Genomic DNA, 14,073 nt, shown 5'->3' on the forward strand with positions numbered 1-14,073 from the left:
CCTTTCTAAAGTCTTCGAAAGCCAAGTTAATAAACAGATCACTGACCATTTTGAATCCCACCGTACCTTCTCTGCTGTGCAATCCGGTTTTCGAGCTGGTGACAGGTGCACCTCAGCCATGCTCAAGGTACTAAACAATATCATAACCGCCATCGATAAAAGACAGTACTGTGCAGCCGTCTTCATCGACCTGGCCAAGGCTTTCAACTCTCAACAGCCTTGGTTTCTCAAATGACTGCCTCGCCTGGTTCACCAACTACTTCTCAGACAGAGTTCAGTGTGTCAAAAAGGAGGGCCTGTTGTCCGGACCTCTGGCAGTCTCTATGGGGTACCACAGGGTTCAATTCTCAGGCCGACTCTTTTCTCTGTATATATCAACGATGTCGCTCTTGCTGCAAGTGATTCCCTGATCCACCTCTACGCAGACAACACCATTCTGTATACTTCTGGCCCTTCCTTGGACACTGTGCTAACTAACCTCCAAACGAGCTGCCATACAACACTCCTTCCATGGCCTCCAACTGCTCTTAAATGCTAGTAAAACCAAATCCATGCTTTTCAACCGATCGCTGCCCGCACCCGCCCGCCCGACTAGCATCACTACTCTGGACGGTTCTGACTTAGAATATGTGGACAACTACAAATACCTAGGTGTCTGGCTAGACTGTAAAACCTCCTTCCAGACTCATATTAAACATCTCCAATCCAAAATTAAATCTAGAATCAGCTTCCTGTTTCGCAACAAAGCCTCCTTCACTCACCCCGCCAAACATACCCTCGTAAAACTGACTATCCTACCGATCCTCGACTTCGGCGATGTCATTTACAAAATAGCTTCCAATACTCTACTCAGCAAATTGGATGCAGTCTATCACAGTGCCATCCGTTTTGTCACCAAAGCCCCTTATACCACCCACCACTGCGACTTGTATGCTCTAGTCGGGTGGCCCTCGCTACATATTCGTCACCAGACCCACTGGCTCTAGGTCATCTATAAGTCTATGCTAGGTAAAGCTCCGCCTTATCTCAGCTCACGGTAACAACACCTACCCGTAGCACGGGCTCCAGCAGGTATATCTCACTGGTCATCCCCAAAGCCAACACCTCCTTTGGCTGCCTTTCCTTCCAGTTCTCTGCTGCCAATGACTGGAACGAATTGCAAAAATCGCTGAAGCTGGAGACTTATATTTCCCTCACTAACTTTAAACATCAGCTATCTGAGCAGCTAACTGATTGCTGCAGCTGTACATAGCCCATCTGTAAATAGCCCACCCAATCTACCTACCTCATTCCCATATTGTTTTTATTTACTTTTCTGCTCTTTTGCACACCAGTATTTCTACTTGCACATCAGCATCTGCTCATCTATCACTCCAGTGTTAATTTGCTAAATTGTAATTACTTCGCTACTATGGCCTATTTATTGCCTTACCTCCTCAAGCCATTTGCACACACTGTATATAGACTTTCTTTTTTTTCTATTGTGTTTTTGACTGTACGCTTGTTTATTCCATGTGTAACTCTGTGTTGTTGTTTGTGTCGCACTGCTTTGCTTTATCTTGGCCAGGTCGCAGTTGTAAATGAGAACTTGTTCTCAACTAGCTGTTAGTGGAATTAAATAATTCCTCTAATGTACTCATTAATTAAAATCAATCTGTCTATTTATAAGAATTTGTAAGATACTTATTAACATAAAATAGACAGGATACAGTCTTATTAAAATTAGATAATAGTATTTATTCTCGGAGCACGCTACCATTTGTACATAAACAACAGTTTATATACAAGATATGACGTCATAGGTTACAGAATAATTTTCCTCGTCCTGACCAATATAAAACAGGTTCAAAAGTTCATTCCAACTTCCCAGCGCACACACATGACACACAATATAATCTATTCTCCTGAAGGCTCACTATAATTTATTACCACTTTAGCAGACAACTCAAGATAATGGAAGACCTAAAAAGTTACCCACAGCCTTATCTAAACATCTCAGGGCTAAGTTGGGTCAGTTCAACCATAGTTTAACGACCCTTTCTGCTTATTTTATAACCCACAACACAAATCTCTTTTCACTAGGCGTGCAGAGTTAAATTAGTTATAGTTTTATCTAAATCTAGAAATTGTTTGAATTATTTATTAACAAAATTCCTAACACTAGCTTACCTGGTTAAATAAAGGTGAAATAAAATTTTCAAAATTAAAAGGAGAGGAGGTGAGGAGAGGAAATGTGGAAACAAATGCACTTGTATGAAAGACTCCTTCACACGCAAATTAAATGTGTAAAGTAGTAAAATGTCATTTAGAAAGTTTTATAAATAAAAGGATAAGTGGCATGTCGTTTTTAAATATGTGCCTGCTTTTCTCCTCTGAGTTAACAGCTGATTTAAAGGGGGTGTGGCGGATCTCCAAACCCTTCCGCAAAGGACTCAGGTAGGATAGTCTTGTGCTTCCTCGTCATGAGGAGGGGGGGGACACTCCTCAGTTCGCCTACCAACTAATTGACACTTGACCACTTATCGGTTTCTGGGTCACGGAGGACAGTCTTTTTCCCAACTCAGAACATCCCCTAGTCTCGGAAATTACAGACCTTGAGGAACATTATCGGTTGCAATGTCGAACGCGCCCATTTATAACTAACCCAAAATAGTTAATTTGTGTAGTTTTCAATGAGGGGGTTCGATTAATCTTGCCTAGGCACCGGTGTAGAAAAAATAAAATAAATATTTAGCACAAGCAATGTCGGAGTGGCATTGGCTAAAATACAGTAGAATAGAATACAGTATATACACGAGTAAACAGATGAGATGAGTAAACATTATTAAAGTGACTAGTAAGCATTTCACTGTAAGGTCTACAGGTCTACACATGTTGTATTCGGCGCATGCAAATAATAAAATTTGATTTGATTTAGTGTTCTATTATTAAAGTGGCCAGTGATTCCATGTTTATGTATATAGGGCTGCAGCCTCGAAGGTGCAGGGTTGAGTAGCCGGGTGGTAGCTGGCTAGTGATGGCTTTTTAACAGTCTGATGGCCTTGAGATAGAAGCTGTTTTTCAGTCTCTCTGTCCCAGCTTTGATACACCTGTACTAACTTCTCCTTCTGGATGATAGCGGGGTGAACAGGCCGTGGCTTAGGTGGTTGATGTCATTTGATCTTTTTGGCCTTCCTGTGACATCGGGTGTTGTAGGTGTCCTGGAGGGCAGGCAAATGGGCAGACCGCACCACCCTCTGGATAGCCCTGCGGATTTGGGTGGTGCAGTTGCCGTACCAGGCGGTGATACAGCCTGACAGGATGCTCTCAATTGTGCATCTGTAAAAGTTTCTAAGGGTCTTAGGGGCCAAGCCAAATTTCTTCAGCCTCCTGAGTTTGAAGAGGCGCTGTTGCACCTTTTTCATCACACTGTCTGCATGGGTGGACTATTTCCGATTGTCAGTGATGTGTACGCCGAGGAACTTGAAGCTTTCCACCTTCTCCACTGCAGTCCAGTCGATGTGGATAGGGGTGTGCTCCCTCTGCTGTTTCCTGAAGTATACGATGAGTTTTTTTTGTTTTGTTGACTTTAAGGGAGAGATTATTTTCTTGGAACCACTCCACCAGGACCCTCACCTCCTCCCTGTAGGCCGTCTCGTCATTGTTGGTAATCAGACCTACTACGTTTGTGTCGTATGCAAACTTGATGATTGAGTTGGAGGCGTGCGTAGCCACGCAGTCATAGGTGAACAGGGAGTACAGGAGGGGGCTGAGCACGCACCCTTGTGGGACCCCTGTGTTGGTGATCAATCAGCGAAGTGGAGGTGTTGTTTCCTACCTTCACCACCTGGGGGAGGCCTGTCAGGAAGTCCCAGACCCAGTTGCACAGGGCGGGGTTCAGACCCAGGGCCCCGAGCTTAATGATGAGCTTGGACGGTACCATTGTGTTGAAGGCTGAGTTATAGACAATGAACAGCATTCTGCCGTAGGTATTCTTCTTGTCCAAATGGGATAGGGCAGTATGCAGTGCGATGGCAATTGCATCCTCTGTGGATCTATTGGGGCGGTATGCAAATTGAAGTGGGTCTAGGGTGTAAGGTAGAGGTGATATGATCCTTAACTAGCCTCTCAAAGCACTTCCTGATGACAGAAGTGAGTTCTACGGGTGATAGTAATTTAGTTCAGTTACCTTTGCTTTCTTGGGTGCATGAACAATGGTGAACATATTGAAGCAAGTGGGGACAGCAGACTGTGATAGGGAGAGATTGAACATGTCCGTAAACACTCCAGCAACCCAATTTGCCCTTCCACTCCTTCTAAACAACATTTTTTTTTTTTACTTTGGTAAAGGGTAAAATCTACTAAAAATAGTCCACTCTGTTCGTAACAGATTCTAGTTTTGGGAACAGAAAACTGTATTGAGATCAAACGTTTTGTCAATGAGAACATTAGCATAATGTAGGCCAAAATCCATCTCACTCCATCTTCACCCACTGCCGGCCACTGGGCTTTCTCTCATCACCATTTTTGGTAGTGAGTGGAAACGCTAACCGGATGCTTCACACTTATACATCCTGTGAAATATCTTGCTGATTATTCTGTGGCAATATGGCGCAGCACCTTTCAAATTTGCCATTGGGAATTTTCCATAGGAATAGGTGGATGACGTCAGCACGATCACTATCTAGTGATTTTAACGCTGTCTATGCTTCAATGAGAGGGGGCAGATTTTCTCCCTGGGTAAAGCGGTGGTTTGAAAATATGTTGTTGTCTTTGATACTCGTGCCCCTCTTCACAACAAAAGACTTCAATTATGGGAGTCTCAGACTAAAGTATTGTAGCGACCCGCACAGACAGCGGTGTGTTATGTGTTAGGCTATTAGTGGGTTGTGTTGTACTTACCAGTGTTCGCAGGGTCCGACATGCCAATCAACCTGCTATCTGCCAATCACGGGAATGCCTGGATTGTTCTGATGCCGGGCATCCTGGTGGATGGTGGAGTGGTGTGGAGGGGGGTTGGGCAGGGGGATGGAGCATTGGAAATTAAGACCAGATTTAGCCATTGTTCTTTCTCTTACGTCTGGCCTTCACAAGAGAAGGTCACGGTTGGCTTGTGGGGTATCTTTCATATATTTGGCGTGGGCTACCGCCAAACAGTAGCCTGTGTGAAGTTGGGTTAATAAACCGTCAATTCGTAAACTCAACCTTTGTCTGGACAATTGTTCCTTTATGATCTAGTCAGGTCATTACATTGGTGTCAGAAGTAAAAACGTTGATAAAAGTTAGCCAGCTAGCTAGCTGACTTCTGTGGCTAGCTACCATAGGTGAGAACGGGGGTTGAAAATAATTAGAGGGAATCCGAAAGTGAAGGTGGAGGTAGGGGACGATTATGGCCAAGGAGGTGCGTGTGCATGGACTTCGGAGGATCTGGCTGAGGAGATCGCCAGGGCGTCGGAGCCCAGAGGCCGCTTGAGGGAGGATATTGTAGTGATGGCGGGTGAAGCGGGCATGAGTCCTTCGTCGACTGTGCTTCGCGCGGATTCTGGTGGGCGGACCGAAGGGGTGATGTCGACGCGGTGGGACGAGGATCTGGGGCTCAGGATGTAAACAAACATGGCGGCGCCCCGTTCCTGGCTGCGTCCGTATCTGTTAAGACCCCGAAGTATTCCGGTAAAGCGGATTGGGGAGCTTTTCATGCTCAGTTTGAACTGTTAGCTCATTTTAGGGGGTGGTCGAATGAAGATAGGGCACTGCAGTTGGCTTTATGCCTCACGGATGATGCTCTGGCCTGTTTGATAGCCCCGAGGACAGACGTGATTATGGTACTTTAGTGGGAGCACTGAGGAGGCGCTATGGACAGTGTGTACAGCCCAGGCTACTGCGCTCCGAACTGAGTAATAGACGCAGGCAGCCTGGAGAGCCTCTACGGGTGCTAGCTAATGACATTAAGAGCCTCTCTCAGCGGGCATATGCTCACATGCCCCACTCCGTGCAGAGCGAGCTAGCACGGGACCAGTTCATACAGGCGCTCTCTCCTACGGAGCTGCGCATACAGACCCAGTTGGCTCATCCTGAGTCATTGCAGATAGCCTTGGAGATGGCTTTGGAGAGGGAGCTGGTGTGGGCTGGGGCTTCAGCTGGGGCTTAGGTGGGGGTGCAGTGAGACAGACCCTCTGTGCAAGCTGGGGGGCAGAGCAGCACGGAGCCGGAAAAGCCTGAATAGGTGGCTGAAATGACAGAACTCATTCGTGCTGTGTCGCTACAGGCGGCACGAAACACACGCCCTGGTCCCAGGGTCTGCTGGGGTTGTGGCCAGCCAGGCCATCTGCGCCGGGATTGCCCCATGTCCTCCAGTGCTCAGGGAAACGGCTCGGGGTCCGCATAGACCAGGTAGTGCGGACCCCTGGCTTTCTATTCCAACCACCATCTTCTTCAGGAGGAGCCCACCGGCACAGACGGGGAAGCAAGGCTCCACTTCCCCCAGAAGCAGACGAGGGCAAGCGGATGGAGCCTGTTGTTGTGGTGGGCCGGACCTGTGTTGGGGACTTTTGTCATGTCACTGTGGAGGGGGTGCCCTGCTCTGCCCTGGTGGACACTGGGTCCACAGTAACCCTGGTGAGGCCAGATATTGTGCCAGGTTGGACTCAGTGTGAGCCCACAACTGTGCAGCTCCGCACAGTCACAGGTGAGCTGGCACCCATGAAAGGGAATAATGACTCTGACAGTAGGGGGCAGGTCTGTGCGTCATCCTGTGTGGGTGGCGGCTGTGCAGGACCCTTGTATACTGGGGTTGGACTTTCTTAGGAGCACAGGCTGCCAGTTAGACCTAAATGGGGGCACACTGAACTTCTAGGGAGGGCCGGAAGTCACCATGCCCCCCCCCCCCCCCCCTAATGTCACATTCACTCAACCCAACAAACCCTTTACTCCAACAGTTAAAGCAGAAGAGACTCATGGCTGCCCCCCCCCCCCTCCCCCACATCTGTGTGTGACTTTTTCCCAGCCCCCCTGTCACCTACGGCTGCGTATTACATTCCCCCAGCTACCTCCACGACACAGCCCTCTGTGAGCCCGGGCTGCGCCCCCCCAGCCCAGCTACCTCAGATGGGAGAGGAGAGGACACTGTCTGCACTGAGGGAGATATGGGGGAGGAACTGTGTTGGTCTTGACCACGAGCAGCAGGAACGGTTGTGGCAGTTGCTGTTTGAATTCAGAGACAGCTTTGCGCTGAGTGAGGAAGAGGTGGGTCAGACTCATCTGGTGCAGCATGAGATCGACACAGGTGATGCTCGACCCATCAAGATGCGTCCCCGCCGTATCCCGCTGGCTCGCCAGGAGGCGGCAGACCAGGCTGTGTTGGAGATGCAGCGGGCAGACTTCATCGAGCCCTCAGACAGCCTCTGGGCGGCGCCAGTCATCATGGTTCCGAATAAGGGGGGCAAGCTGAGGTTCTGTACGGACTACAGGCGGCTGAATGAGGTAACCAGGAAGGACTCATACCCCATACCACGTATCGATGAGTCGCTGGACCTGGTTAGGGGGTCCTCCTGGTTCTCCTCACTAGACCTCCGCAGTGGCTACTGGCAGGTGCCCCTCTCCCCAGAGGCCAGAGCCAAAACTGCGTTCTCCACTAACAGAGGACACTGGCAGTTCAAGGTCCTGTGCTTCGGCCTGTGCAACACTCCAGCTACTTTTGAGCGTTTGATGGACAGGGTGCTGGATGGCATCCCCCGACAGCCGTGTCTGGTATACCTCGATGACATCCTGGCCCATGGCAGCTCCTTCCAGTCAGCCCTGGTGGCGCTACGGCGTGTGCTGGAGAGGGTGGCTGCCGCCGGTCTGAAGCTCCACCCCTAGAAGTGCCACTTCATGAGGAGAGAGGTGTCCTTCTTGGGCCACCGAGTGGGGAAGGAGGGAATCAGCACCATGGAGGACAAGGTGGGGGCTGTCCGAGACTGGCCCACCCCCACCAACCAGCGTCAGCTGAAGAGCTTCCTGGGCCTGGCCTCGTACTACAGGAGGTTTGTACGGGGCTTCTCAAGCGTTGCTGCTCCCCTGAACCGCCTGCTGCCGAAGGACAAGGCTTTCACTTGGACAGTGGAGTGTGAGGAGGCCTTCAACACCCTCAAACGTGCACTGATCGAGGCCCCCGTGCTCGCCCCCCCTTGACCTCACCTTGCCCTTTATCCTGGACACAGATGCGAGCAATGTGGGCATGGGTGGGGTGCTGGCCCAGGTGGGGCCAGAGGTGGAGAGAGTGGTGGCGTACTTCAGCAAAACATTTGACAAACTTGAGCGCCGCTACTGTGTCACCCGGTGGGAGCTCTTGGCTGTTGTGGCTTCCGTCAAACACTTCAAGTACTACCTGGGTGGCCTGCCCTTTACTGTAAGGACTGACCACTCTGCTCTCCAGTGGCTCATGTCTTCCAGAGAGCCAGAGGGGCAGGTGGCACGCTGGTTGGAGGAGCTTCAGCTGTATGACTTCACAGTGGTGCACAGGTCAGGGGCACGCCACTCCAACGCCGACGCCATGTCCCGTCGGCCCTGTACTGCAGACGGCTGCCGCCACTGTGAGCGGAGAGAGGGACGGGAGAGAGAGCTGTGTGCAGAGGAGGGGATCTGTGCCACAGTGTGTCGGGCGAGCGGGCCTGTCTGCTGTGAGCTGCAGACTGTCGACGTGGCTGAATGGGGGCAGCAGCAGGGACGGGACACAGACCTACAGCCAGTGCTACAGTGGGTAGAGGCGCAGGTGAGGCCACCATGGGAAGAGGTGACAGCGCTCTCACTCGCGACCAAAGGGTTGTGGTCAAAGTTTGAGAGACTGCGGCTGGCTGATGGCGTGCTACAGAGGGCATGGAAGGAGTCAGCTACGGGAGAGGAGAGGTGGCAGGTGGTGGTCCCAAAAGCATTGCGGGAGACTGTGCTCCAGAGTACTCATGGGGGGGTGGGGACTGGACACTTTGGGGTCACAAAAACACTGTGCCGCGTCCGTCAGGGCTTTTACTGGGAGCAGCACAAGAGGGTTGTGGAGGACTTTTGCCGCCGCTGTGACAACTGCACAGCGAGAAAGGGCCCTCCAGGCCACTCTCATGCTCAGCTCCAACAGTTCCCAGTGGGGGCTCCCATGGAGAGGGTGGGAGTGGATGTAGTTGGGCCGGTCCCCACCACAGACAGTGGAAACCGCTGGGTGCTCACGGCCATGGACTATTTCACAAAATGGCCCGAGGCCTATGCTCTGCCTGACCAGGAGGCAGAGACCATCGTCGACGCCCTGACAGCGGGGATGTTCAGCAGGTTTTGAGATGCGGAGTCCATCCACAGCGACCAAGGCAGAAACTTTGAGTCCCGTGTGTTCGCCACCATGTGTGAGAGGCTGGGTATGCACAAGACCCGCACTACTCCTCTCCATCCTCAAAGTGATGGATGGAGCATTGGAAGTTAAGACCAGATTTAGCCATTGTTCTTTCTCTTACATCTGGCTTTCACAAGAGAAGGTCACGGTTGGCTTGTGGGGTATCTTTCATTTATTTGGCGTGGGCTACGGCCAAACAGTAGCCTGTGTAAAGTTGGGTTAATAAACCGTCAATTCGTAAACTCAATCCTCTGTCTGGACAATTGTTCCTTTATGATCTAGTCAGGTCATTACAGTATGTAGCGAACGACAGAGCAGCGGAAGAATTTAGTGCAAGTCATCAGGCTCATTCTTGTTATACTTCAGTGGCCAGGCTAGACCACTGGGCTTCTTCTCATATTCGGTGTGAAGTGGGAAATCCAACCGGATGCTTCAGATTTATACATCCGGTAAAACATCTGGTTCTATGGTTTCCACTAGTTACCAAAGCCACAAATTCAAAATTGGTTTCGACATAAGGTTAGCAGTGTGGTTAAGGTTTAAACCCACATTTTTGAGAAATTGTAGAAATAGGTTCCGTGTGGCTCAGTTGGTAGAGCATGGCGCTTGTAACGTCAGGGTTGTGCATTCGATTCCCACGGGGGAACGGTACAAAAATGTATCCATTCACTACGATATATGAGTGTCTGCTAAATGAGGTAGAATGTAAAAAAGAGGCGGGGTTTATGACTTTGTGGCTGTTGTAACTAGTGACGACCTTGTTCTATCTGTGGTGGAACGTTGTGGACATCGACCAGAAAGTGCAGCTTTTTATGGCGTCAATAAAGGACTGCGAAGCTGTGTGCCATTTTATCATTGAGAATTTACAAGATACAAACTAATTGGCATTTGCTGTGTTGTTCTCATTTACAAAGACTAGGCTACTAGCAGCTCAAAACAGTAGCTAGCTAGTTGGCTGCAACAGTAAGTAGAGTTTGCTGCCTGTATTATAATCCTATAACGAGCTATGCTTTTGTCTGAGCGGGTTGGGAGCAACATGAATGCTAATGTCATATTGAAGGGTTAGCTGACAACGTCACGAAACCGATACTTCAATGGGGCAGAACTCCATGTGTTGTGATTCTGGATGACCAACTAGCTAACAACAACAATGACTAGAAGCTGCAGTGTGGGGAATCGTTTCATATCGTTTTATCCGTTTCTTGATACCATGTCGTTTTTTGAAGGGTTTTAACTGTTGCCACGTCATCTATGCTATTTATATGGCTAAATTCCGCTAACTAGCTAACCAACAACTGTAACGATGTATTTGAGAGACAAGTTCTCATTTTGCAAATGTATTTATGTATTCAATAGACATTGGAGACGAAATATAGTTTACATGTTATCAACAATTTAAGACAACCCCGTCTGTTTTGCCCTAGTTGTGTTCGCATCGGTTTTGTTGCTAAACAACCAACCCGTCTATAGGCCAATTATTACTGGTAGGTTGTCTGTTAGAAACGTATGCAGTTACATTTATTGTTCATACAGACTTGTGGTTTCTTCAATTACCCGATGATTTGTCAAATCAATTTGGATTGGTCACATACACATGGTTAGCAGATGTTATTGCGAGTGTAGCGAAATGCTTGTGCTTCTGGTTCCGACAGTGCAGCTATATCTAACAAGTAATATCTAACAATTACAAAACAAAAGCCTAATACCCACACATCTAACTAAAGGAATGGAATAAGAATGTATAAAGATATGGGTGAGCAATGTCAAAGCGGCATAGGCTAAGATGCAATAGATATGAGATGAGTAATGCAAGATATGTAAACATTATTAAAGTGACTAATGTTCCATTTATTAAAGTGGCCAATGATTTCAAGTCTGTATATAGGCAGCAGCCTCTCTGTTCTAGTGATGGCTGTTAACAGTCTGATGGCCTTGAGATGGAAGCTGTTTTTCAGTCTCGGTCTCAGCTTTGATACACCTGTACTGACCTCGCCTTCTGGATGATAGCGGGGTGAACAGGCAGTGGCTCGGGTGGTTGTTGTCCTTGATGATCTTTTTGGCCTTCCTGTGACTTATGTTGCATGGTTTATTAATATGATCACTGCTTGGTATAGCTCTCTAAGGGTGATGCTCAATAAAACCTGTTCTTTTCCCCACAGAATTCAAATGAAGAAGCACTCCAGTCAACAAGATGAAGAACAAACCTGGGAAAAAGCAACACAACAAAACCAAGAGGACTAAACACCATCGAGACCCCATCAAAACAGAGTGTGGAACACAGTCAGATGATGTTTACTGCAATAGAGAAGAACCAGACATTAGCCAATCACCCTACATTACTAAAGGGGTTTGTATCAGCTCCATCCAAATCAAAGAGGAACCAACAGACTTTGAACAGCAGGGAATGGGAGAGGAACCAAACCGTTCTGTTCCTTCCTTCCAGAAGAAGCACATCAAACATCAAAATACATCCAATCCAATGACCGGATGTAGCAAGATATCATGGAGTCCTGTGGTGACGCTAACAAGATTGTCTAATGTAAGAAGAGTTAGTGGTCTTTCCCAACATGTGACAGTAACTAGACAATAGTATTTACACTTTTGGTTAATGCATACTGTGGTTTCTTCATTTTTCTAATCCATAAGGTAGTGGTTAAGACACTTCTGCGAGACACTAAAGTGTGTTTGGTGAAGGAGGAAAACTCAGACGAGACAGATGGAGGTAGGGCATAGTTCATACATCCTGTCCACCCTCAACACTGCATTTGAAATGGATGATGGGATTACTTGAACATCATTTGAACATTAATTTACCAAACTTTGAAATTAATAGTTAGCAGAGATATTTACTCAAGTGTTTTTTTGAGGAAATGTAGGAAATCATAACTATGTTCTGTTCCCTCTCATCTTTCTCTTTCTACCATCCTTCCACTGCTCTGTCCCTCTCCCCCAGTCTCTTCTCCTCAATTTTTTTCTTGTCCACACTGCACCATCTCCTTCACTGACTGTTACTTCCTGGAGAACCACATGAAGACCAAACACCAGAAGCAGTACCTGGCTTTGTTCAAAAGCCATGTCTCAACAAGTAAAACCGTGTATGCCCCCACACACAGCTGTCCCCACTGTAGCTGCATGTTCCATACCCCACGACAGCTACACGTCCACATCTGTCAGGCCCACCCCTCTCCCTCTCTAAGGAAACTCCACCCCTGCCCCTATTGTGACCGCAGCTTCCAGTACATAGCCAGACTGCATACTCACTGCAAGGTTTGGCACAAAATGGCTGTTACTTTCATCGATGGATACCTCAGTTGCGCTGACTGTGGAAAGAGCTTCAAGAATTGCTGGGGACTGGGACCTCACCAGTGTTACAAGCCTGAGGACACTAAGCCTGAGGATGGCCCTGTCTGTGTGAACATCGGCATGCCATGCTCAGAGTGTGGCAAAAGCTGCTCTAGTCCTCAGAATCTGCGCATTCACATGCGCACACACACCGGCGAGAAGCCCTACGTCTGCAAGGAGTGTGGCAAGAGCTTCTCAGAAGCCAGCAGTCATTGCAAACACATGATGATACACTCAGGGGTCAAGCCATTCAAATGCCAAGACTGCGGAAAGGATTTTGCCCGGATGTGGCACCTCCGAGTTCACATGACCGTTCACTCTGGCGAGAAGCCTTTATCCTGCCCCAAATGTGACAGGCGGTTTGCATACAGTTATTCTTTGAAGCTTCACCTGCGCACACACTCAGGGGAGAGACCTTTCAAATGTACTGTGTGTGGTAAAGACTTTGCGGACAAAGGTTATCTGAAGACGCATCTGAAGATCCACAACAATGAAAGGAACTACCATTGTGGGGTTTGTGGGCTGAAGTTCATAAACAGTGCTGCGTTGAAAACCCACCAGCGCACACACACTGGGGAGAGGCCTTTCCATTGCACAGTGTGTGACAAGACATTTTTCCGACATGAACACCTGAAGAACCACCAGCGCACTCACACAGGTGAGAGACCATACGTCTGTTCTGAGTGCAGCAAGAGCTTTGCTCAATCTGGAGATCTCACAAAACACATACGCACCCACACTGGAGAGAAGCCGTATGAATGTTCTGTCTGCCACGGCTGCTATACCTCTTCAGGGGATCTGGGCAAACACATGAGGATCCACAATAACTCACGGCCATATCACTGCCAGGAATGTGACAAAAGCTTCCGCATGGTCGGTCACCTTAAAACTCACATGAGGACCCACACTGGGGAGAGACCGTACTCCTGTCACCGCTGCCATCGTACTTTTGCTCGCGCCCACCACCTCTCTGGTCACCTGCCTAGATGTTGCTGAATGATTAGATTATTTAAATACAGTCAACTCTTTTACTCTTGTTGTAGTTATTTAATAAAGGAACAGTGATGTACAGAAGATGGTTTTGTGCCCGACTTTGTTGTGTTAATAACAATAAATGGTAATGTCAATAAAGGCTGCTATATTCTGTGAAAGATGGCATGCCTGTTGTGTGGTTCTGGTGTTTTTTGTATGTTTTCTTTGAGCTGAAATAAGAGTCATATCACATACATTTCAGTCTCCCAGTATTCTATTGGTAAACCATCATTGGCCTGCACTGGCTGGTTTTGATATTACAGTAAGTCGTTTATTTCATATTACAATATGAAAGCTTTTGAAGAGGATTAATTCAACAATTTAGTCTATTTGTTTCTGAAATCCCAGATCTAGGGCAACATTGTTAG

General features: G+C 48.1%; 1 protein-coding gene and 1 long non-coding RNA gene across 3 annotated transcripts in view; one reads left to right on the forward strand and one right to left on the reverse strand.

Annotated features, from left to right (window-relative positions):
- The window catches only part of LOC139564397 (uncharacterized), a 418,006-nt gene that overhangs the window by 307,168 nt on the left and 96,765 nt on the right, over positions 1-14,073 (reverse strand). The window lies entirely within an intron of this gene.
- Positions 10,065-13,747, forward strand: LOC139564231 (zinc finger protein 436-like). Of its 2 annotated transcripts, none has more exons than XM_071383576.1 (4): positions 10,065-10,294; positions 11,491-11,870; positions 11,978-12,053; positions 12,285-13,747. In XM_071383576.1, the coding sequence occupies exons 2-4, from the start codon at positions 11,523-11,525 to the stop codon at positions 13,667-13,669; spliced, it is 1,809 nt and encodes a 602-aa protein (XP_071239677.1). In that variant the 5' UTR covers positions 10,065-10,294; positions 11,491-11,522; the 3' UTR covers positions 13,670-13,747. The 2 variants fall into 2 exon arrangements, with proteins under 2 accessions (XP_071239677.1, XP_071239678.1); XM_071383577.1 differs by lacking the exon at positions 10,065-10,294 and adding an exon at positions 10,741-10,815.

Source organism: Salvelinus alpinus, chromosome 35 (genome assembly GCF_045679555.1).
Source record: "Salvelinus alpinus chromosome 35, SLU_Salpinus.1, whole genome shotgun sequence".
In the NCBI taxonomy this organism is placed as follows: Eukaryota; Metazoa; Chordata; class Actinopteri; order Salmoniformes; family Salmonidae; genus Salvelinus; species Salvelinus alpinus.